The sequence below is a fragment of the Geotrypetes seraphini genome, chromosome 17 (genome assembly GCF_902459505.1).
Source record: "Geotrypetes seraphini chromosome 17, aGeoSer1.1, whole genome shotgun sequence".
In the NCBI taxonomy this organism is placed as follows: Eukaryota; Metazoa; Chordata; class Amphibia; order Gymnophiona; family Dermophiidae; genus Geotrypetes; species Geotrypetes seraphini.
Window position 1 is genome coordinate 10,267,615 of NC_047100.1, and position 25,817 is coordinate 10,293,431.

Sequence of the window (25,817 nt, forward strand, 5' to 3'; positions counted from 1 at the left end):
GTCTTACAGCAATGAGATTTGGGGGGGGTTTTGGAACACAATTAATAGGGAAGTTCAGTTTCTACATATGCACTTTATTTTGAAGAGCTTCAGTCCAAGGTTTGTGGGATTTACTTCAGGATAATCTCCGTTAAGCCCTCACTAATGCTTTTTGGTTGAAGCAAAAAATAAAACAAGCAGCTGCTAAGTGGGTCAGTCTTGGATCTGTTATGCGTGTGCAAAAGACATCATCCTCTTGATATGAGTCTGCTGGAATGTTTTCGGGATGAAGTCATGCTTACAGAGGCTTCAGCTCTAGCCTGTAATGGTGATATTTAGCCTCAGATTTAAAAACAGAAAAATGAAGGTAGATAAAGACCTTATGGCCTATCTAATCCGCCTATCCATACTATCGCTACCTCGGCACACCGACAAATCTGTACACGACAATTGCGCGCACGGACAAGTGCGCCCAGTGAACCATACGTGGATATGTGGAAGGTCCTGATTTGCTCAGACTCCTCAAGCCTTGTCCCTTGGGAGGGGCTTGAGGCTCCTCAAGCCCCTCCCAAGGGATGGGGCCAGAGGAGTCTGAGCAAATCAGGGCCTTCCACATATCCACGTATGTAAAGGGTTCCCATAATCATCCCATAAACCTTACCCAGACACTAGATAGGAAGAGAATCTTTTAAATGTAGGTGGGGGAGGGGTCCCAACCCCCACCCATCCCCTCAAAAAAGAAGGTTACTTTGTAACCCTCAAAAAGACAAAATAGTATCCGCTGTGATTGGGCAGTATCGAGTGCAATTGTCTTGGGGCACATTTTTCAGGGTACAATTGTCGTGCACACATTTGACGGGTCACCCGCTACCTCTCCCTTAGAGATCCAATATACTTGCTCCATGCTTTCTTAAATTCAAATATAGTTTTCATCTCTATCACCTCTACTGGGAAGCTGTTCCACGCATTCACCACTCTTTCAATGAAAAAAGTATTTTCTGAAGCTTCTTCTGAATCTATCCCCTTTCAGCTTCATCATATGCCCCTTCATTCCACAGTTTCCTTTCAACTGAGACTTGCCCTATGCATATTTATGCCACATAGGTATTTAAATGTCTCTATTATATCTTCCCCTCCCACATTTCCTCCAAAGTATGCATATTGAGATCTTGAAGTCTATCCCCATACATCTTAGTAGCCTTCCTCTGGACCGACTCCATCCTGTTTATATCTTTTTGAAAGTGTGGTCTTCAGAATTGTATACAATGTTTTAAATGAGGTCTCAATTGATCATAAAGACCTGCTCCTAGTTCTTTATATTCTTTCTTTGCACATGAAAACCTACTCAAAGAATAAAGTATAGTTAAATTTAAGTATAGTTTAAACAGGATGACTGATCAGTTCGTGGGAACTTCCTTGTAATTTTATAAGAAGCTCACATGGGCATGTCCACAACGCATGAGCGCAAGAGAGCCCTACAGGATTTTACCCACAAACATCACCTTCTGTCATCCTGGAAACTTTTTCCAAGTGCTAAAGTGCTTTTTCTAAAAAAAAAAAAAAAAAAAATTAGAAAAAAAATAGTAAAGTGTCATGTGCAAATTCAGAATTAAAGAAATCATCAATGTTATGACACAACAGTCCTTGTTAGTAGCAGTTTCCTCTACTGTTTTAAAATATAAAGGAAAACTTAGCTTTCATACGTCCGCATGGAGTCCAAGCCCTTTCTTTAGGGGGTGCCTCAGCCAAGTGCACTATAGAGTCACCTGTTTCGTTTCTCTTCCTCAGGGGCAAACTCAGGGGCACAACCCGCTGCATATAAACATTTCCTTGTCTTTTCTCCGCGGCTTAAATGAGGTCCCACCAGAGTCTTAAAAAAGGGCATCAATATCTCCTTTTTACTACTAACCATTCCTCTCCCTATGCACCCAAGTAAATTTTCAGATTTTGCCATTATTTTTTTTTTTTGGGGGAAGGGTGCCTCAGGGGGGAAGGCGCACAATTCGCTGATTCTAGGGGGTGGAAGAGTGTGGAGGGGGTGCATGATATGACAATGCCAGGCACCGTAGACCTGGGTGCAAACTACGTCATTGCATATTGCTTTAGGTCCTATAATCCACTGAATTCCAGAAACTTCACTATTTTCTGTTTTAAAAGCATTTCCATTCATTTACTTACCACAAAGTTAGATTTACTGGCCTGTAGTGTCCTACCTCTTCCTTAAGTCTGCTTTTGTGGAAAGGGATCATAACCGCGTGGCAGGGCTTTGGAGAAGCATTGAAAAGGTCAGCCAGAGGAGCCACCAGAATGTCTCTAAGGGCGTGTTAAATATCTATGGGAAACTCAAATAAAAACCCCCAATTTTGTAAGAATAGATGATCATAGTATACAAAAACGCACAGTACATGTGTGCTGCTGAGTTATTTTATGTATTCTTTATTGCCACTACTAAATAGGGATATTTTTTTTTCCATTTTAACCTTTTTATTACACTTTCTCAAAGACAAGTATAAAGTGTCACTGGTTACAACAGTAGAATTCTATAAACTTATCACTGGGCTTGGAAGCAGATTTGGAAGATAGAATTAATTGGCCAATGAGTTTGTCTTGCAAGTTTCCGGTACAGTGAGAAATAGTCCTGACAGAAATGCAGGCTACACTAGAGCTTAAAAGGGCCATATTGTTTATGGGTTTTATTTATAACACGCTTTATACAAAGTGGGCTCCAAGAACACATACATAATTTTATTAAAAAACCCACAAAACACATATTACAAAACATGTGCCTATAAGCACAAACTTGCCTTAATGGCATTGTCCTACATAAAAAACAATCCACCCCACCTGCACATACAATATTCACAAGTCACACATGCCCACCCCTGTCACTTACGGCCTCTTTTACAAAGCTGCGCTAGTGGCCCCGAAGCCCATAGAGATTTAAAGGGCTTCGGGGCTTTGTAAAAGAGGTGGTTAGTATCATTTGTACATTCAGGTTATTAAACTATATTGTCTTCTCTCTTAACACCCATATTTCATTTGACAGAATAAGTAATGTTTCAACAAACGTTTAGATGAATTGAGATTCCCTTGCTGACGTATGTAACCTGGGATCTATTCCACTGTATGGGTCCCGCACATGAAAATGCTGCAGCCCTCATGGTTTGCAACCGCAACTCCTTGCTAGACGGTATCACCAAATCACCGCTGCTAGCAGACCGTAACTTTACAAGCGAATTCTGGTATGCGATTACCTCTTGATAGGTACCGCGGTGACTATCTAAATAGGTTAGGAACGACAATTTATATCTCACTCCGTATTCTACCTTAAGCCAATACAGCTTAATGTAAAACTCAGACACGTGATCACACCTTGATAACCTAAATAAAGTACAGATGACAGAATTCGGTGCAACCTGTAGTGCTGTTAATAAATAGTTTGACGTAGGAGGGGAAGGATGCTGGCGGTAAACTAGATAGGGGACCATCGCTGCATAGCTTCCCAGGAAGATGGAGTGCATTGAAGGGAGAAAAGAAGGACTGTGACAGCTACGTTCTCTTCGGCTGCCAGCTGAGATATCGCCTTAGGACCCAATAGTCAATTCGTAGCAATAAGTGGCTTATAAGCTGCTCAAAGCTGCAAGCTGAATTAGTCCTGGATATTCAATACTAGGGCATGTTTGGCCTCCAGCATTGAATACCAAGGTTAGTTCAGCGACCCAGAAGTTAACTGGACACCAGCTGATGTTAAAAGGGGATGGGTCTTGATATACTGCCTTTCTGTGTGGTTACAATCAAAGTGGTTTACATATCTTACACAGGTATTTATTTTGTACCCAGGGTAATGAAGTGCTAAGTGACTTTGCCAGAATCACAAGGAGCTGCAGTGAGAATCAAACTCACACCCTCAGGGTGCTGAGGCAGCTGCTCTAACCACTGGGCCACCCCTCCACTCCCAGTGGACTAAGAGTGCGAAGAGTTTCAGTCTCTGGTAACCAGAGCTGAGATTGTGATGTCATAATACCCCATTCCACCAATAAGAGTCAACCTCATCAATGATGTCACAATAGCTTGATTGTAAAGGGAAAAGGACTTGATATACCACTTTCTCTGTGTGGTTACAATCAACGTACTTTACATATTTTGAGATTATGTAGGGGGTTAACATCTTTTAAAAAGGAATTGAAAAAACGTACTTATTTCTACGAGCTTTTTTCGAGAGCGAAATGCTATGAAATAGTCTGTTTTTGATTGAAATGTCTTTGTGAGATTTTATATTTGAAATTGTAGAAGAGGGAATAATGTAGTGGGGTGATGTTGCAGTTTGTTTTGTTGTGAAGATTATGTGAAATCTGTGTTTGTTTTATTGTAATCCGCCTAGGTCAGTGGTCTCAAACCCGCAGCCCGGGGGCCATGTGCGGCCTGCCATGTACTATTTTGAGGCCCTCGGAATGTTTATCATAATCACAAAAGTAAAATAAAACCGTTTCTTGATCATCTGTCTCTTTAGCTATAAATGACAATATTATTATTAAGACTTAGCCAAAAGGAAAGATTTATCAACTATAAAGAGTTTTACCTCATGCAAAATTGTCATTTCTTTAATAAGACATTAACTATTTTTTCTGAGGCCCTCCAAGTACCAACAAATCCAAAATGTGGCCCTGCAAAGGGTTTGAGTTTGAGACCACTGGCTAAACTGTAAACCTGACAGCCTGTTTGCCTTTGGGAAGCAGAGCTGAGATTGTGATGTCATAATGCCTCATTCCACCAATAAGAGCCAGCCTCATCAGTGATGTCACAATGGCTTGATTGTCCTGTTCTCCCCTCTGCCCTCCAACCCAGCCAGCAGATTAACTGTTCCCCTTAACTCAGTGGTCTCAAACTCACATCCTGCCAGGTACTATTTTGAGACCCTGGGTATGTTTATCATAATCACAAAAGTAAAATAAAACCGTTTCTTGATCGTATGTCTCATTATTAAGACTTAGCCAAAAGGAAAGATTTATAAGCTATAAAGAGTTTTACCTCATGCAAAATTGTCATTTCTTTAATAAGACATTAACTATTTTTTTTTTTTTCTGAGGCCCTCCAAGTACCAACAAATCCAAAATGTGGCCCTGCAAAGGGTTGGAGTTTGAGACGACTGGCCTAGGTTGTAGGCAGAAAATAAATAAATAAATAAACATATTTTTCCCCTCTTAGGAGATGCGAACGGATCAATTGTCTTAATTATTTAGACTGTCAGAATAGCCCAGTGCGAATCACTTACTATCAGCTGAATTTCCCCATGAACATTGTGATCCCATCTCACATATTTCGGATCGGACCATCCCCTGCCTATGCAGGGGACAACATTATCCTTTCCATCACCAAGGGAAACGAGGAAAGCTACTTCAGCACCAGAAAGCTTAACTCTTACACCGGCATCGTCTACCTACAACGGCAGATCCACGAACCTCAAGATTTCTTGCTGGATGTTGAAATGAAACTGTTGCGCCAAGGAACCGTCACGACATTTCTTGCCAAAATCTATATTTTTATCACTGCCCAAGCTTAATGAGGCATAGGCTGACATTGGAATTGAATGGTGCTATGCTCTATAATTCTCCAAAAATGTAATAATATTGACAAAGCATTAACTGTTTCTCACATATATTTTTCTATTGTGGCTTTAAACATTTTTTTTTTTAATTTAACTTAATTTTACTGATGTTTTGCTTATGTAATTCTTTTGATACATGTGATAAATGAGCAAGTGTGGGATTTGAGTCTTCAGGGCTCATTTCTGTCCTGTACTTGTGTTGTATACAATGCCACAGAGCTTTATTGTCCAAATGAATTACAAAAATGACATTTGCTAGATGGTGCTTCTTGAAAACTAAGTCCTTAAGACATTTCTTGATACTTTAGATGGCTTTGTCAGTGGGCATCCTGAGATTTATTCATCAACAGATTTGGATTTTTGGTCTAAATCACCTCCCTTTCCGAATCTGAACTTATAGTACAGGTATTTCCTGAGCAGTAGGCTTGGAGTATGATATGGCTGCCAAATGGCTCCATATTCACCCAACAGGATTGATCCAGTCCACATTTTAACTCACTGGGTGCAGGGACTTGTTGTCTTGTTTTTCGTAGGGAATCCAATTTGGAAATAGAACGACAAGTCCCTGCAAGCTATAGGGTAAGACCAGGATTGGATTAATCTTATTGGGCTAATATGGAGCCAGTTGGCAACTCTAAAGTGGATTGATGGTGAAGTGACTTGTCCAAGGTTATTGGAAGACCCACTAGGGGGGGGGGTTTCATTTGATTTGCAAGTCATCTGTTTATTGTAGTATAATTTTCTTTTCTATGTAATGAAAATTATGTCGAGGTTCAGCCATCCTCTTAATAACATGTCTTCCGTACATGGTCATTATCTGAGCTATCGGTTATCATCAAGGCAACTAATAACTCTTAACAGTTGTTTTTCTGGCAGCTCAGATTTATCTCAGTGAAATCTGAATTAAGCAAACCAAATATGATCTGTAACTAATAAAGAATGAACACATTGCCTAATGGTCTTACTTGATGCTTTAGGAAGATGGGTTGTGTCAGTATCGAAAGAAGTCTCAAAACCAAGTAGAAGCCATGGTGCTCACATCGATGATTTAATTTCAAAGTCTCAGGGACCCTTTTACCATGTGCAGTCACTGCAAAATCAGTACATTAACTATTGGGTTCATTTCCAGCATCTGCAGATGAACTAAAAGGGGAAGTCTAAAACAGGCCATCTGGTAGGAGACTATTCTATAAATGATCATAGGTGTTTACGTTCCTTTCTAGAATACTAGCCTAATTGGGTATACATGTGCCTTGCAAGCGTTTGAAGTTAAGCCAGCCATAGAGCTGTGTGTTAGCATCTAAGGGTTGGATAAATGCTTATAATTTACAGACTATGGGCCTGTTCTATATGAAGTGTCTAGGTTAGAGGCCTACATTGAGGATACCTAGTGACCCTTAACTTAATTCTGTGCACAACTACATTGCCTTTAATTGGTTTTAATGGTGTGGTAATTGACATTGCATAGTGACACCTATGTCAAAGCACCCTGCGATGCCTAACAATACCTACTTGAAAAGTAGGCATAATAAAGGGTAGAAATAGGCATGGTTGACTAAGCCGTCAGTAGGCATCTGGGGTAGGTGCCAGGAAATTAGATAAAATATACCAGCGCCTACCTCTGGGACGCCTAGCAACGCCTAAGTCTGCTGAGGCAGCCACTAGGAGTGATTCTATAACGGGATTGGGACTTGTATACTGCCTTTATATGGTTTTTCAACCACACTCAAAGTGGTTTTACGTACAGGTCCTTCAAGCATTTTCTCTCTCTGTCATGGCGCTGATTGCTCATTATTCAATTAAGTTGCATGTGCAAGTTGCTCACTTAAATTTGCATGCATAACTCAAGCAGTAAAATTAGAGAAAACATTCAGAAAAGAAATAAAGACTCTACTCTTGGAACAATCCCTGAAAAAGCTTCCGTCTTTCTTATCATCACCTTCCCGACCTCCCCAAAAAACCTGATCTACCCTTTATCTTCCTGGAAATGTCCTGCTCCTCTCTCCATCTCCCTTGGAAAATGTCCAGATATCTTTTTGTAATCCACCTTATTTAACTCATTTGTAATCCGCCTCGAAATCCATAATGTAATGTAAAATGTCATATATGGAATCTGAGAGACCAATGGACATTGAGAGTCGAAGACAAAGAGCGAAGATGACTCTGGTGCTCAAGGTCCTGTATTGTATATCAAGACTCAAAGGACATTGAGCACCAGAGTCGTCTTCGCTGTTTGTTTTCGACTTTCCAAGTTTTGAGGAAGTTTGTATCCCCTGTTTATCTGGGATAACGGACATATACACCTTAGCAACCCCTTAACCCTTTCAGGACCAAGGGACCTATTTGTCCCATAACTTTAAAATCCTATCCATTTTGATTGGGATAGTCTACAGTTCTAAATTGGATATGTACGGATTCCATAGGATACTGCCTTTATGTAAACAAACTGGTTCCGACATTCATTCATTAGCGTCGTTGCCAGATTGACGAGAAGATTCACTTGCCACACTGTCCATAAGCCAGAAGTGTGATTTTTTTTTAAAAAAAAATAATGATATTTCACAAAAAAAATCAATTTTTTGGCATCTGCAAGCCCTTTTTACCATAAAAATGTCGTCAAAACCACAAAAATTGGCCTACGATCCTTATGGTCCTGAAAGGGTTAATGTCCCTTATTGATAGCTGATAGATGTTGCATTAACAGTTAATAAGCAGTACGCCAGGGTGCATTAACAGCAAGGTGCTGACCATCCCCATTCTCTGCCCTATTCTAATCTATTCAGTTAATGCAGGAATTAGCACATGTAAAGAGTCAATACGCCATGTTATTAATGCAGCCATGTGTCACTAAGAATGCGCTAATTCCCATGTTACGTTTAGTAGAAGGCACTGACCAATTTAACATTTCTTCATGTTGATTCATGGTTTCGAAACATGTCCAAACAGTTATTGTAGATTAGATTGTGTAAATTTGATCTTACTTTCAATTTTGCTTATGTTATGCATTGTGATGTCATCAAGCATTGTTTAAGCATTAGCTAAGTTTTATTATTATCACATACATGTGATATTGTTGCATTAGAAATACCATTGTCATGGCAGGATGTTAATAAAGTAAATTCTAATCCATTTTGTAGTGACGTAGCATGCCACAAAACACTTCCTCTAACACAGTGTTTTTCAACCTTTTTACACCTGTGGACCGGCAGAAATAAAAGAATTATTTTGTGGACCGGCAAACTACTAGGACTAAAATTTAAAAACCCGTTTACACCCTATCTCCGCGAGCTCGGTCCTCGCAAACCATCTGATCCCATCTGGACAAGCCGCAGTTATGATTTTATATTGAACGTATTTTATTAAAGTATAAAAAGAAACAATATTCTGAACAATTGTGATTTTATAAATACAAATATACAGAGCACGGACCAACAAAACCCCTGCCTCCCCTCCCCTTCACATATATCCCCTCTACTATCAAGAAAACTGAACAAGCCAAGTTATTATAGAATGCTACACAGAAATATCATGCTAACAGAATACTGCAGTCCCCAGTTATGTCTCTAGCAGGATATATATTTCAAATCTGATATATTCTAATGACAAAAGAGAAATAAAATTATTTTTTTCTACCTTTTGTTGTCTCTGGTTTCTGCTTTCATCTTCTTTTCACTCTTTTCCTTCCAGCGTCTGCCCTGTCTCTTCAATCCAGCATCTGCGCGTTCCATCCAATGTCTGCCCTCTCCCCCTTCCATATGTATCTGACTTCTTTCTATGCCCCTCTCCCCTGTCCATCCAGCCTGTGCCTCCTCTCTCCTTTTTATATCATTCATTCCAGCTTCACTGCCTTCTTCATTTTTATCTCTCCTACACCAGATCTAGCATCTGTATCCCTCTCTCATTTCTCTGCTGACCCCTTTCCATCATCAATGTCTCTCTACTTTCTCACTCCTCTCTCTTCCCTTTCCCTCATCTGATCTCTCCATTCCACCCTGACCCCCTTCCCCTCCTGTAATCTCCCTGCCAGCTGTTTCCTTCCTTTTTTCTTTCTCCCTCCCTCCCCTACCCCCCTACCCCTACCCCTACCTTTACCCCCTTACCTCTTCCCACCACCCCCTACCTTTATCCCCTCCCTCTCCTCAGTCCACCTGAATCACACGGAACTGTGATTCCTATAAGCTATTATCTTTATATTATCGATATTTTTCGTTGTTATTTTCTAAACATACGGCTTATTCCAAACAGGTCCTCTTGGACATTACCTACCAAAATGTACATCTTATACTCTTGCTAAGCAAATTGTATTTCTATATTCTTACTTTCTTAAAGTCTATGCTATCTGTATTTCATATGTATATCTGCATATTGTGTTTCGCTGAATGTCCAGCTCTCTTGATTGTAAACCGCCTAGAAGTCGCAAGATGGTGGCGGTATAGAAGAATAAAGTTATTATTATTATTATTTTTTTTTTCCTTCTCCTTTCCCTCCTCCCTCTATCCAACATTAACTCTCTTCCCATCCCTTTACCTCCTCCCCTCCCAGCAGCATCTCTCCTTCTAACTCCCTCCAAGTCCAGTAACAGCTCTCCCTTTATCCAGAAGCTTCCCAGCCTCCTACAGTGGCTTCCTCCCCTTCCAGCAGCTCTCAGTACTTGCCTGCAGGAAGTTGCCAGTAAATCACTGCCCTGGCAAGTAGGAGAGCTGGTGGGAGGGGAGACAGCCATTGTGAAGGCTCCCCAGGATCTTGCTCGCACACGCTGACCATCTCCCTCCACCTGCACCTGTATCTGCAGCTCTCTCCATTCTACTTGCAACTTCCCTGCGGCCCTCTTCAGCAACTCAGCAGGGGCGGCGATCAAGACAGGCTGCCGACGTCGGGACCTTCACTCTCTGAGTCCCGCCTATTTTGTTTCAACTTCCTGTTTCCTAACAGGTGAGACTCAAAGAGGGAAAGCCCTACGTCGGCAGCCTGTCTTGATCGCCTGAGGCTGAGAGGAACAGCAGTCGGCAGGAACCGCAGTCGGCAGGAAATTTAACTGCTGACTTGATCTCGCCGGCCCTGTGCGAACCGGCAGAAATTTTCTGCGGACCAGCACCGGTTCGCGGATCGGCAGTTGAAGAACAGTGCTCTAACACTTATAGGTATCTTGCTTTATTTCAGACTGACAGTACACTATAATAATAGCGCTAGCCGCTACCACCTCCTCTTGAGCAGGCAGTAGTTTTTTTGGCCAGCGCAGCGGGGGTTAGCGCGTGATGAAAAGTCACGCTCGTTAAACCCGCCAGCGCGGCTTTGTATAAGGAGCACTGTGTTTTCTATAAAATGCTTCAGTGTAAAATCATAAAAATCGGCCCATTTTTTTGGTTCATGCCATTCATGCCAGTTAGGATAACACAAAAACCTGTAAGGCATCATCACTTTTTATTGATCACTCCATTTTTACATTCAATCTTATAGGGCACTTTTCGGTAGACTACCTAAATGCAAAGTCCATGGGTAGTTTTATGCCCTTGGATCTGGTGGTGCAGTTATGAAATAAAACTCTTCACATAGGGCCTGATTCTACTTGCTTAAGTTCAGGATCCTCATGGAAGTTTAAAAAAAAAAAAAAATTGGCTTAATCAGCGTGATAATTGAGCTCTGGTTTTTAGCCAATCAAAAACGTAAACCACTAATTAAACAATTAAAGAGTTTCCTTTTTTTTTGAAAATCGTAATACCCCCCCCTTGTACCTTTTTTTTGAAAATCGTAATACCCCCCCTTGTAACTTTTTTTTTGAAAATCGTAATACCCCCCCTTCTAACTTTTTTTTTTGAAAATCGTAATACCCCCCCCTTGTACCTTTTTTTTTTTTGAAAATCATAATACCCCCCCCTTGTACCTTTTTTTTTTTTGAAAATCGTAATACCCCCCTTGTAACTTTTTTTTTGAAAATCATAATACCCCCACCTTGTAACTTTTTTTTTGAAAATCGTAATACCACCCCTTGTAAATTTTTTTTTGAAAATCGTAACACCCCCCCCTTGTAACTTTTTTTTTGGAAAATCGTAACACCCCCCCTTGTAACTTTTTTTTGAAAATCGTAACACCCCCCCCTTGTAACTTTTTTTTGAAAATCGTAACACCCCCCCCTTGTAACTTTTTTTTGGAAAATCGTAACACCCCCCCTTGTAACTTTTTTTTGGAAAATCGTAACACCCCCCCCTTGTAACTTTTTTTTGGAAAATCGTAACACCCCCCCCTTGTAACTTTTTTTTGGAAAATCGTAACACCCCCCCCTTGTAACTTTTTTTTGGAAAATCGAAACACCCCCCCCTTGTAACTTTTTTTTTGAAAATCGTAACACCCCCCCTTGTAACTTTTTTTTGAAAATCGTAACACCCCCCCTTGTAACTTTTTTTTTGAAAATCGTAACACCCCCCCCTTGTAACTTTTTTTTTGAAAATCGTAACACCCCCCCTTGTAACTTTTTTTTGGAAAATCGTAACACCCCCCCCTTGTAACTTTTTTTTGGAAAATCGTAACACCCCCCCCTTGTAACTTTTTTTTGGAAAATCGTAACACCCCCCCCTTGTAACTTTTTTTTGGAAAATCGTAACCCCCCCCCCCTTGTAACTTTTTTTTGGAAAATCGTAACACCCCCCCCTTGTAACTTTTTTTTGGAAAATCGTAACCCCCCCCCCCTTGTAACTTTTTTTTGGAAAATCGTAACACCCCCCCTTGTAACTTTTTTTTGGAAAATCGTAACCCCCCCCCCCTTGTAACTTTTTTTTGGAAAATCGTAACACCCCCCCCTTGTAACTTTTTTTTGGAAAATCGTAACACCCCCCCTTGTAACTTTTTTTTGGAAAATCGTAACACCCCCCCCTTGTAACTTTTTTTTGGAAAATCGTAAACACCCCCCCCTTGTAACTTTTTTTTGGAAAATCGTAACACCCCCCCCTTGTAACTTTTTTTTGGAAAATCGTAACCCCCCCCCCCTTGTAACTTTTTTTTGGAAAATCGTAACACCCCCCCCTTGTAACTTTTTTTTGGAAAATCGTAACACCCCCCCCTTGTAACTTTTTTTTGGAAAATCGTAACACCCCCCCCTTGTAACTTTTTTTTGGAAAATCGTAACACCCCCCCCTTGTAACTTTTTTTTGGAAAATCGAAACACCCCCCCCTTGTAACTTTTTTTTGGAAAATCGAAACACCCCCCCCTTGTAACTTTTTTTTGGAAAATCGTAAACACCCCCCCCTTGTAACTTTTTTTTGGAAAATCGTAAACACCCCCCCCTTGTAACTTTTTTTTGGAAAATCGAAACACCCCCCCCTTGTAACTTTTTTTTGGAAAATCGTAACACCCCCCCCTTGTAACTTTTTTTTGGAAAATCGTAACACCCCCCCCTTGTAACTTTTTTTTGGAAAATCGTAACACCCCCCCCTTGTAACTTTTTTTTGGAAAATCGTAAACACCCCCCCCTTGTAACTTTTTTTTGGAAAATCGAAACACCCCCCCCTTGTAACTTTTTTTTGGAAAATCGTAACACCCCCCCTTGTAACTTTTTTTTTGAAAATCGTAACACCCCCCCCTTGTAACTTTTTTTTGGAAAATCGTAACACCCCCCCTTGTAACTTTTTTTTTGAAAATCGTAACACCCCCCCTTGTAACTTTTTTTTTGAAAATCGTAACACCCCCCCCTTGTAACTTTTTTTTGGAAAATCGTAACACCCCCCCCTTGTAACTTTTTTTTGGAAAATCGTAACACCCCCCCTTGTAACTTTTTTTTGGAAAATCGTAACACCCCCCCCTTGTAACTTTTTTTTTGAAAATCGTAACACCCCCCCCTTGTAACTTTTTTTTGGAAAATCGTAACACCCCCCCCCTTGTAACTTTTTTTTTGAAAATCGTAACACCCCCCCCTTGTAACTTTTTTTTTGAAAATCGTAACACCCCCCCCTTGTAACTTTTTTTTTGAAAATCGTAACACCCCCCCCTTGTAACTTTTTTTTGGAAAATCGTAACACCCCCCCTTGTAACTTTTTTTTGAAAATCGTAACACCCCCCCCTTGTAACTTTTTTTTTGAAAATCGTAACACCCCCCCCTTGTAACTTTTTTTTTGAAAATCGTAACACCCCCCCTTGTAACTTTTTTTTTGAAAATCGTAACACCCCCCCTTGTAACTTTTTTTTTGAAAATCGTAACACCCCCCCTTGTAACTTTTTTTTTGAAAATCGTAACACCCCCCCTTGTAACTTTTTTTTTGAAAATCGTAACACCCCCCCTTGTAACTTTTTTTTTGAAAATCGTAACACCCCCCCCTTGTAACTTTTTTTTTGAAAATCGTAACACCCCCCCTTGTAACTTTTTTTTTGAAAATCGTAACACCCCCCCCTTGTAACTTTTTTTTTGGAAAATCGTAACACCCCCCCCTTGTAACTTTTTTTTTGAAAATCGTAACACCCCCCCCTTGTAACTTTTTTTTTGAAAATCGTAACACCCCCCCCTTGTAACTTTTTTTTTCAAAATCGTAACACCCCCCCTTGTAACTTTTTTTTGGAAAATCGTAAACACCCCCCCCTTGTAACTTTTTTTTTGGAAAATCGTAAACACCCCCCCCTTGTAACTTTTTTTTTGGAAAATCGTAACACCCCCCCCTTGTAACTTTTTTTTGGAAAATCGTAACACCCCCCCCTTGTAACTTTTTTTTGGAAAATCGTAAACCCCCCCCCCTTGTAACTTTTTTTTTGGAAAATCGTAAACCCCCCCCCCTTGTAACTTTTTTTGGGAAAATCGTAACACCCCCCCCTTGTAACTTTTTTTTGGAAAATCGTAACACCCCCCCCTTGTAACTTTTTTTTGGAAAATCGTAACACCCCCCCCTTGTAACTTTTTTTGGGAAAATCGTAACACCCCCCCCTTGTAACTTTTTTTTGGAAAATCGTAACACCCCCCCCTTGTAACTTTTTTTTTGGAAAATCGTAACACCCCCCCTTGTAACTTTTTTTTTGGAAAATCGTAACACCCCCCCCTTGTAACTTTTTTTTGGAAAATCGTAACACCCCCCCCTTGTAACTTTTTTTTTGAAAATCGTAACACCCCCCCTTGTAACTTTTTTTTGGAAAATCGTAACACCCCCCCCTTGTAACTTTTTTTTTGAAAATCGTAACACCCCCCCTTGTAACTTTTTTTTTGAAAATCGTAACACCCCCCCCTTGTAACTTTTTTTTTGAAAATCGTAACACCCCCCCCTTGTAACTTTTTTTTTCAAAATCGTAACACCCCCCCCTTGTAACTTTTTTTTTCAAAATCGTAACACCCCCCCCTTGTAACTTTTTTTTGAAAATCGTAACACCCCCCCCTTGTAACTTTTTTTTTGGAAAATCGTAACACCCCCCCCTTGTAACTTTTTTTTGAAAATCGTAACACCCCCCCTTGTAACTTTTTTTTTGAAAATCGTAACACCCCCCCCTTGTAACTTTTTTTTTGAAAATCGTAACACCCCCCCCTTGTAACTTTTTTTTTGAAAATCGTAACACCCCCCCCTTGTAACTTTTTTTTTGAAAATCGTAACACCCCCCCCTTGTAACTTTTTTTTGAAAATCGTAACACCCCCCCTTGTAACTTTTTTTTTGAAAATCGTAACACCCCCCCCTTGTAACTTTTTTTTTGGAAAATCGTAACACCCCCCCCTTGTAACTTTTTTTTTGAAAATCGTAACACCCCCCCCTTGTAACTTTTTTTTTCAAAATCGTAACACCCCCCCCTTGTAACTTTTTTTTTCAAAATCGTAACACCCCCCCCTTGTAACTTTTTTTTTCAAAATCGTAACACCCCCCCCTTGTAACTTTTTTTTTCAAAATCGTAACACCCCCCCCTTGTAACTTTTTTTTTGAAAATCGTAACACCCCCCCCTTGTAACTTTTTTTTTGGAAAATCGTAACACCCCCCCCTTGTAACTTTTTTTTGGAAAATCGTAACACCCCCCCCTTGTAACTTTTTTTTTCAAAATCGTAACACCCCCCCCTTGTAACTTTTTTTTTCAAAAATCGTAACACCCCCCCCTTGTAACTTTTTTTTTGGAAAATCGTAAACACCCCCCCCTTGTAACTTTTTTTTTGGAAAATCGTAACACCCCCCCTTGTAACTTTTTTTTTGAAAATCGTAACACCCCCCCCTTGTAACTTTTTTTTTGAAAATCGTAACACCCCCCCCTTGTAACTTTTTTTTTGAAAATCGTAACACCCCCCCCTTGTAACTTTTTTTTTTGAAAATCGTAACACCCCCCCCTTGTAACTTTTTTTTTGAAAATCGTAACACCCCCCCCTTGTAACTTTTTTTTGGAAAATCGTAACACCCCCCCCTTGTAACTTTTTTTTTGAAAATCGTAACACCCCCCCTTGTAACTTTTTTTTTGAAAATCGTAACACCCCCCCCTTGTAACTTTTTTTTGGAAAATCGTAACACCCCCCCCTTGTAACTTTTTTTTTGAAAATCGTAACACCCCCCCCTTGTAACTTTTTTTTTGAAAATCGTAACACCCCCCCCTTGTAACTTTTTTTTTGAAAATCGTAACACCCCCCCTTGTAACTTTTTTTTGAAAATCGTAACACCCCCCCCTTGTAACTTTTTTTTTGAAAATCGTAACACCCCCCCCTTGTAACTTTTTTTTTGAAAATCGTAACACCCCCCCTTGTAACTTTTTTTTGAAAATCGTAACACCCCCCCCTTGTAACTTTTTTTTTGGAAAATCGTAACACCCCCCCCTTGTAACTTTTTTTGGGAAAATCGTAACACCCCCCCCTTGTAACTTTTTTTTTGAAAATCGTAACACCCCCCCCTTGTAACTTTTTTTTTCAAAATCGTAACACCCCCCCCTTGTAACTTTTTTTTTGAAAATCGTAACACCCCCCCCTTGTAACTTTTTTTTTGAAAATCGTAACACCCCCCCCTTGTAACTTTTTTTTTGAAAATCGTAACACCCCCCCTTGTAACTTTTTTTTGGAAAATCGTAACACCCCCCCCTTGTAACTTTTTTTTTGAAAATCGTAACACCCCCCCCTTGTAACTTTTTTTTGGAAAATCGTAACACCCCCCCCTTGTAACTTTTTTTTTGGAAAATCGTAACACCCCCCCCTTGTAACTTTTTTTTGGAAAATCGTAACACCCCCCCTTGTAACTTTTTTTTTGGAAAATCGTAACACCCCCCCTTGTAACTTTTTTTTGAAAATCGTAACACCCCCCCCTTGTAACTTTTTTTTTGAAAATCGTAACACCCCCCCCTTGTAACTTTTTTTTGAAAATCGTAACACCCCCCCCTTGTAACTTTTTTTTTGAAAATCGTAACACCCCCCCCTTGTAACTTTTTTTTTGAAAATCGTAACACCCCCCCCTTGTAACTTTTTTTTTGAAAATCGTAACACCCCCCCTTGTAACTTTTTTTTTGAAAATCGTAACACCCCCCCCTTGTAACTTTTTTTTGGAAAATCGTAACACCCCCCCCTTGTAACTTTTTTTTGAAAATCGTAACACCCCCCCCTTGTAACTTTTTTTTTGAAAATCGTAACACCCCCCCTTGTAACTTTTTTTTTGGAAAATCGTAACACCCCCCCTTGTAACTTTTTTTGGAAAATCGTAACACCCCCCCTTGTAACTTTTTTTTGGAAAATCGTAACACCCCCCCCTTGTAACTTTTTTTTGAAAATCGTAACACCCCCCCTTGTAACTTTTTTTTGAAAATCGTAACACCCCCCCCTTGTAACTTTTTTTTGAAAATCGTAACACCCCCCCCTTGTAACTTTTTTTTGGAAAAATCGTAACACCCCCCCTTGTAACTTTTTTTTCAAAAATCGTAACACCCCCCCCTTGTAACTTTTTTTGGAAAATCGTAACACCCCCCCCTTGTAACTTTTTTTGGAAAATCGTAACACCCCCCCTTGTAACTTTTTTTTGGAAAATCGTAACACCCCCCCTTGTAACTTTTTTTTTAAAAATCGTAACACCCCCCCCTTGTAACTTTTTTTTTCAAAAATCGTAACACCCCCCCCTTGTAACTTTTTTTTGGAAAATCGTAACACCCCCCCTTGTAACTTTTTTTTAAAAATCGTAACACCCCCCCTTGTAACTTTTTTTTGGAAAATCGTAACACCCCCCCCTTGTAACTTTTTTTTTGGAAAATCGTAACACCCCCCCTTGTAACTTTTTTTTTGGAAAATCGTAACACCCCCCCTTGTAACTTTTTTTTGGAAAATCGTAACACCCCCCCCTTGTAACTTTTTTTTTGAAAATCGTAACACCCCCCCCTTGTAACTTTTTTTTGGAAAATCGTAACACCCCCCCCTTGTAACTTTTTTTGGGAAAATCGTAACACCCCCCCCTTGTAACTTTTTTTTTCAAAATCGTAACACCCCCCCCTTGTAACTTTTTTTTGGAAAATCGTAACACCCCCCCTTGTAACTTTTTTTTTGGAAAATCGTAACACCCCCCCCTTGTAACTTTTTTTTTGGAAAATCGTAACACCCCCCCCTTGTAACTTTTTTTTGGAAAATCGTAACACCCCCCCCTTGTAACTTTTTTTTTGGAAAATCGTAACACCCCCCCCTTGTAACTTTTTTTTTGGAAAATCGTAACACCCCCCCCTTGTAACTTTTTTTTGGAAAATCGTAACACCCCCCCCTTGTAACTTTTTTTTTCAAAATCGTAACACCCCCCCCTTGTAACTTTTTTTTTGAAAATCGTAACACCCCCCCCTTGTAACTTTTTTTTTGAAAATCGTAACACCCCCCCTTGTAACTTTTTTTTTGAAAATCGTAACACCCCCCCCTTGTAACTTTTTTTTTGAAAATCGTAACACCCCCCCCTTGTAACTTTTTTTTTGAAAATCGTAACACCCCCCCCTTGTAACTTTTTTTTTGAAAATCGTAACACCCCCCCTTGTAACTTTTTTTTGGAAAATCGTAACACCCCCCCTTGTAACTTTTTTTTTGAAAATCGTAACACCCCCCCCTTGTAACTTTTTTTTTCAAAATCGTAACACCCCCCCCTTGTAACTTTTTTTTGGAAAATCGTAACACCCCCCCTTGTAACTTTTTTTTGAAAATCGTAACACCCCCCCCTTGTAACTTTTTTTTGAAAATCGTAACACCCCCCCCTTGTAACTTTTTTTTGGAAAATCGTAACACCCCCCCCTTGTAACTTTTTTTGGGAAAATCGTAACACCCCCCCTTGTAACTTTTTTTGGGAAAATCGTAACACCCCCCCCTTGTAACTTTTTTTTGAAAATCGTAACACCCCCCCCTTGTAACTTTTTTTGGGAAAATCGTAACACCCCCCCCTTGTAACTTTTTTTGGGAAAATCGTAACACCCCCCCCTTGTAACTTTTTTTTTGAAAATCGTAACACCCCCCCCTTGTAACTTTTTTTTTGAAAATCGTAACCCCCCCCCTTGTAACTTTTTTTTTGAAAATCGTAACACCCCCCCCTTGTAACTTTTTTTTGAAAATCGTAACACCCCCCCCTTGTAACTTTTTTTTTGAAAATCGTAACACCCCCCCCTTGTAACTTTTTTTTTGAAAATCGTAACACCCCCCCCTTGTAACTTTTTTTTGAAAATCGTAACACCCCCCCCTTGTAACTTTTTTTTGGAAAATCGTAACACCCCCCCCTTGTAACTTTTTTTTTGAAAATCGTAACACCCCCCCCTTGTAACTTTTTTTTGGAAAATCGTAACACCCCCCCCTTGTAACTTTTTTTTGAAAATCGTAACACCCCCCCTTGTAACTTTTTTTTTGAAAATCGTAACACCCCCCCTTGTAACTTTTTTTTTGAAAATCGTAACACCCCCCCCTTGTAACTTTTTTTTTGAAAATCGTAACACCCCCCCCTTGTAACTTTTTTTTGAAAATCGTAACACCCCCCCCTTGTAACTTTTTTTGGGAAAATCGTAACACCCCCCCCTTGTAACTTTTTTTTTGAAAATCGTAACACCCCCCCCTTGTAACTTTTTTTTGGAAAATCGTAACCCCCCCCCCTTGTAACTTTTTTTTGAAAATCGTAACACCCCCCCTTGTAACTTTTTTTTTGAAAATCGTAACACCCCCCCCTTGTAACTTTTTTTTGGAAAATCGTAACACCCCCCCCTTGTAACTTTTTTTTAAAAATCGTAACACCCCCCCTTGTAACTTTTTTTGGGAAAATCGTAACACCCCCCCCTTGTAACTTTTTTTGGGAAAATCGTAACACCCCCCCCTTGTAACTTTTTTTGGGAAAATCGTAACACCCCCCCCTTGTAACTTTTTTTTTGGAAAATCGTAACACCCCCCCCTTGTAACTTTTTTTTTCAAAAATCGTAACACCCCCCCCTTGTAACTTTTTTTTGGAAAATCGTAACACCCCCCCCTTGTAACTTTTTTTTGGAAAATCGTAACACCCCCCCCTTGTAACTTTTTTTTGGAAAATCGTAACACCCCCCCCTTGTAACTTTTTTTTGGAAAATCGTAACCCCCCCCCCTTGTAACTTTTTTTTGAAAATCGTAACACCCCCCCCTTGTAACTTTTTTTTGAAAATCGAAACACCCCCCCCTTGTAACTTTTTTTTGGAAAATCGTAACACCCCCCCCTTGTAACTTTTTTTTGGAAAATCGTAACACCCCCCCCTTGTAACTTTTTTTTGGAAAATCGTAACACCCCCCCCTTGTAACTTTTTTTTGGAAAATCGTAACACCCCCCCCTTGTAACTTTTTTTTGGAAAATCGTAACACCCCCCCCTTGTAACTTTTTTTTGGAAAATCGTAACACCCCCCCCTTGTAACTTTTTTTTGGAAAATCGTAACACCCCCCCCTTGTAACTTTTTTTTGGAAAATCGTAACACCCCCCCCTTGTAACTTTTTTTTGGAAAATCGTAACACCCCCCCCTTGTAACTTTTTTTTGAAAATCGTAACCCCCCCCCCTTGTAACTTTTTTTTGAAAATCGTAACACCCCCCCCTTGTAACTTTTTTTTTGAAAATCGTAACACCCCCCCCTTGTAACTTTTTTTTGGAAAATCGTAACACCCCCCCCTTGTAACTTTTTTTTGGAAAATCGTAACACCCCCCCTTGTAACTTTTTTTTGGAAAATCGTAACACCCCCCCCTTGTAACTTTTTTTTGGAAAATCGTAACACCCCCCCCTTGTAACTTTTTTTGGGAAAATCGTAACACCCCCCCCTTGTAACTTTTTTTGGGAAAATCGTAACACCCCCCCCTTGTAACTTTTTTTTGGAAAATCGTAACACCCCCCCCTTGTAACTTTTTTTTTCAAAAATCGTAACACCCCCCCCTTGTAACTTTTTTTTGGAAAATCGTAACACCCCCCCTTGTAACTTTTTTTGGGAAAATCGTAACACCCCCCCCTTGTAACTTTTTTTTGGAAAATCGTAACACCCCCCCCTTGTAACTTTTTTTTGGAAAATCGTAACACCCCCCCCTTGTAACTTTTTTTGGGAAAATCGTAACACCCCCCCCTTGTAACTTTTTTTTGGAAAATCGTAACACCCCCCCTTGTAACTTTTTTTTGGAAAATCGTAACACCCCCCCTTGTAACTTTTTTTTGGAAAATCGTAACACCCCCCCTTGTAACTTTTTTTTGGAAAATCGTAACACCCCCCCCTTGTAACTTTTTTTTGAAAATCGTAACACCCCCCCTTGTAACTTTTTTTTAAAAATCGTAACACCCCCCCCTTGTAACTTTTTTTTTGGAAAATCGTAACACCCCCCCTTGTAACTTTTTTTTGAAAATCGTAACACCCCCCCCTTGTAACTTTTTTTTGGAAAATCGTAACACCCCCCCCTTGTAACTTTTTTTTGGAAAATCGTAACACCCCCCCCTTGTAACTTTTTTTGGGAAAATCGTAACACCCCCCCCTTGTAACTTTTTTTTGGAAAATCGTAACACCCCCCCCTTGTAACTTTTTTTTTGGAAAATCGTAAACACCCCCCCTTGTAACTTTTTTTTGGAAAATCGTAACACCCCCCCCTTGTAACTTTTTTTTGGAAAATCGTAACACCCCCCCTTGTAACTTTTTTTTGGAAAATCGTAAACACCCCCCCCTTGTAACTTTTTTTGGGAAAATCGTAACACCCCCCCTTGTAACTTTTTTTTTGAAAATCGTAACACCCCCCCCTTGTAACTTTTTTTTGGAAAATCGTAACACCCCCCCCTTGTAACTTTTTTTGGGAAAATCGTAACACCCCCCCTTGTAACTTTTTTTGGGAAAATCGTAACACCCCCCCTTGTAACTTTTTTTGGGAAAATCGTAACACCCCCCCCTTGTAACTTTTTTTTGGAAAATCGTAACACCCCCCCCTTGTAACTTTTTTTGGAAAATCGTAACACCCCCCCCTTGTAACTTTTTTTGGGAAAATCGTAACACCCCCCCCTTGTAACTTTTTTTTTCAAAATCGTAACACCCCCCCCTTGTAACTTTTTTTGGGAAAATCGTAACACCCCCCCCTTGTAACTTTTTTTTTCAAAAATCGTAACACCCCCCCCTTGTAACTTTTTTTTGGAAAATCGTAACACCCCCCCCTTGTAACTTTTTTTTGGAAAATCGTAACACCCCCCCTTGTAACTTTTTTTTTGGAAAATCGTAACACCCCCCCTTGTAACTTTTTTTTGGAAAATCGTAACACCCCCCCCTTGTAACTTTTTTTTGGAAAATCGTAACACCCCCCCCTTGTAACTTTTTTTTGAAAATCGTAACACCCCCCCTTGTAACTTTTTTTTTCAAAATCGTAACACCCCCCCCTTGTAACTTTTTTTTTGAAAATCGTAACACCCCCCCCTTGTAACTTTTTTTTGAAAATCGTAACACCCCCCCTTGTAACTTTTTTTTGGAAAATCGTAACACCCCCCCCTTGTAACTTTTTTTTGGAAAATCGTAACACCCCCCCCCTTGTAACTTTTTTTTTGAAAATCGTAACACCCCCCCTTGTAACTTTTTTTTGGAAAATCGTAACACCCCCCCCTTGTAACTTTTTTTTTGGAAAATCGTAACACCCCCCCCTTGTAACTTTTTTTTTAAAAATCGTAACACCCCCCCCTTGTAACTTTTTTTTGGAAAATCGTAACACCCCCCCTTGTAACTTTTTTTTGAAAATCGTAACACCCCCCCCTTGTAACTTTTTTTGGGAAAATCGTAACACCCCCCCCTTGTAACTTTTTTTTTCAAAATCGTAACACCCCCCCCTTGTAACTTTTTTTTGGAAAATCGTAACACCCCCCCCTTGTAACTTTTTTTTGGAAAATCGTAACACCCCCCCCTTGTAACTTTTTTTTGGAAAATCGTAACACCCCCCCTTGTAACTTTTTTTTTGAAAATCGTAACACCCCCCCCTTGTAACTTTTTTTTGAAAATCGTAACACCCCCCCCTTGTAACTTTTTTTTGGAAAATCGTAACACCCCCCCCTTGTAACTTTTTTTTGGAAAATCGTAACACCCCCCCTTGTAACTTTTTTTTGAAAATCGTAACACCCCCCCCTTGTAACTTTTTTTTGGAAAATCGTAACACCCCCCCCTTGTAACTTTTTTTTTGAAAATCGTAACACCCCCCCCTTGTAACTTTTTTTTTGAAAATCGTAACACCCCCCCCTTGTAACTTTTTTTTGGAAAATCGTAACACCCCCCCCTTGTAACTTTTTTTTGGAAAATCGTAACACCCCCCCCTTGTAACTTTTTTGGGAAAATCGTAACACCCCCCCCTTGTAACTTTTTTTGGGAAAATCGTAACACCCCCCCCTTGTAACTTTTTTTTGAAAATCGTAACACCCCCCCCTTGTAACTTTTTTTTGGAAAATCGTAACACCCCCCCCTTGTACCTTTTTTTTGAAAATCGTAACACCCCCCCTTGTAACTTTTTTTTGAAAATCGTAACACCCCCCCCTTGTAACTTTTTTTTGGAAAATCGTAACACCCCCCCCTTGTAACTTTTTTTTGGAAAATCGTAACACCCCCCCCTTGTAACTTTTTTTGGGAAAATCGTAACACCCCCCCCTTGTAACTTTTTTTGGGAAAATCGTAACACCCCCCCCTTGTAACTTTTTTTTGGAAAATCGTAACACCCCCCCCTTGTAACTTTTTTTTGGAAAATCGTAACACCCCCCCCTTGTAACTTTTTTTTGGAAAATCGTAACACCCCCCCCTTGTAACTTTTTTTTGAAAATCGTAACACCCCCCCCTTGTAACTTTTTTTTGGAAAATCGTAACACCCCCCCCTTGTAACTTTTTTTGGGAAAATCGTAACACCCCCCCCTTGTAACTTTTTTTTGAAAATCGTAACACCCCCCCCTTGTAACTTTTTTTTGGAAAATCGTAACACCCCCCCCTTGTAACTTTTTTTTGGAAAATCGAAACACCCCCCCCTTGTAACTTTTTTTTGGAAAATCGTAACACCCCCCCTTGTAACTTTTTTTGGGAAAATCGTAACACCCCCCCTTGTAACTTTTTTTGGGAAAATCGTAACACCCCCCCCTTGTAACTTTTTTTGGGAAAATCGTAACACCCCCCCTTGTAACTTTTTTTTGGAAAATCGTAACACCCCCCCCTTGTAACTTTTTTTTGGAAAATCGTAACACCCCCCCTTGTAACTTTTTTTTGAAAATCGTAACACCCCCCCTTGTAACTTTTTTTTTGAAAATCGTAACACCCCCCCCTTGTAACTTTTTTTTTGAAAATCGTAACACCCCCCCCTTGTAACTTTTTTTGGGAAAATCGTAACACCCCCCCCTTGTAACTTTTTTTTTCAAAATCGTAACACCCCCCCCTTGTAACTTTTTTTTGGAAAATCGTAACACCCCCCCCTTGTAACTTTTTTTTTCAAAATCGTAACACCCCCCCCTTGTAACTTTTTTTTTGAAAATCGTAACACCCCCCCCTTGTAACTTTTTTTTGAAAATCGTAACACCCCCCCCTTGTAACTTTTTTTTTGAAAATCGTAACACCCCCCCCTTGTAACTTTTTTTTGAAAATCGTAACACCCCCCCCTTGTAACTTTTTTTTTGAAAATCGTAACACCCCCCCCTTGTAACTTTTTTTTGGAAAATCGTAACACCCCCCCCTTGTAACTTTTTTTTGGAAAATCGTAACACCCCCCCCTTGTAACTTTTTTTTGGAAAATCGTAACACCCCCCCCTTGTAACTTTTTTTTTCAAAAATCGTAACACCCCCCCCTTGTAACTTTTTTTGGGAAAATCGTAACACCCCCCCCTTGTAACTTTTTTTGGAAAATCGTAACACCCCCCCTTGTAACTTTTTTTTGGAAAATCGTAACACCCCCCCCTTGTAACTTTTTTTTGGAAAATCGTAACACCCCCCCTTGTAACTTTTTTTGGGAAAATCGTAACACCCCCCCCTTGTAACTTTTTTTGGGAAAATCGTAACACCCCCCCCTTGTAACTTTTTTTGGGAAAATCGTAACACCCCCCCCTTGTAACTTTTTTTGGGAAAATCGTAACACCCCCCCCTTGTAACTTTTTTTGGGAAAATCGTAACACCCCCCCTTGTAACTTTTTTTTGGAAAATCGTAACACCCCCCCCTTGTAACTTTTTTTTGGAAAATCGTAACACCCCCCCCTTGTAACTTTTTTTTGGAAAATCGTAACACCCCCCCCTTGTAACTTTTTTTTGGAAAATCGTAACACCCCCCCCTTGTAACTTTTTTTTGAAAATCGTAACACCCCCCCTTGTAACTTTTTTTTGAAAATCGAAACACCCCCCCCTTGTAACTTTTTTTTGAAAATCGTAACACCCCCCCCTTGTAACTTTTTTTGGGAAAATCGTAACACCCCCCCCTTGTAACTTTTTTTTGGAAAATCGTAACACCCCCCCCTTGTAACTTTTTTTTGGAAAATCGTAACACCCCCCCCTTGTAACTTTTTTTTGGAAAATCGTAACACCCCCCCCTTGTAACTTTTTTTTGGAAAATCGTAACACCCCCCCCTTGTAACTTTTTTTTTGAAAATCGTAACACCCCCCCCTTGTAACTTTTTTTTTGAAAATCGTAACACCCCCCCCTTGTAACTTTTTTTTGGAAAACCGTAATACCCCCCCTTGTAACTTTTTTTTTGAAAATCGTAATACCCCCCCTCTTACCTTTTTTTTTGAAAATCGTAATACCCCCCTTGTTCCTTTTTTTTTTTGAAAATCGTAATACCCCCCCTTGTTCCTTTTTTTTTTTGAAAATCGTAATACCCCCCTTGTAACTTTTTTTTTT

At 39.9% G+C, this 25,817-nt stretch overlaps 1 protein-coding gene across 3 annotated transcripts in view; it reads left to right on the forward strand.

Annotated features, from left to right (window-relative positions):
- FBLN2 (fibulin 2) overlaps positions 1-6,535 on the forward strand; it is a 261,844-nt gene extending 255,309 nt beyond the window's left edge. For all 3 annotated transcript variants that reach the window (XM_033926337.1, XM_033926336.1, XM_033926338.1), the window contains one exon: positions 5,185-6,535. In XM_033926337.1, the coding sequence (XP_033782228.1) occupies positions 5,185-5,539 (355 nt within the window). In that variant the 3' untranslated portion in view covers positions 5,540-6,535. The remainder of the gene's footprint in view (positions 1-5,184) is intronic.
- Positions 6,536-25,817: the final 19,282 nt, after the last annotated feature.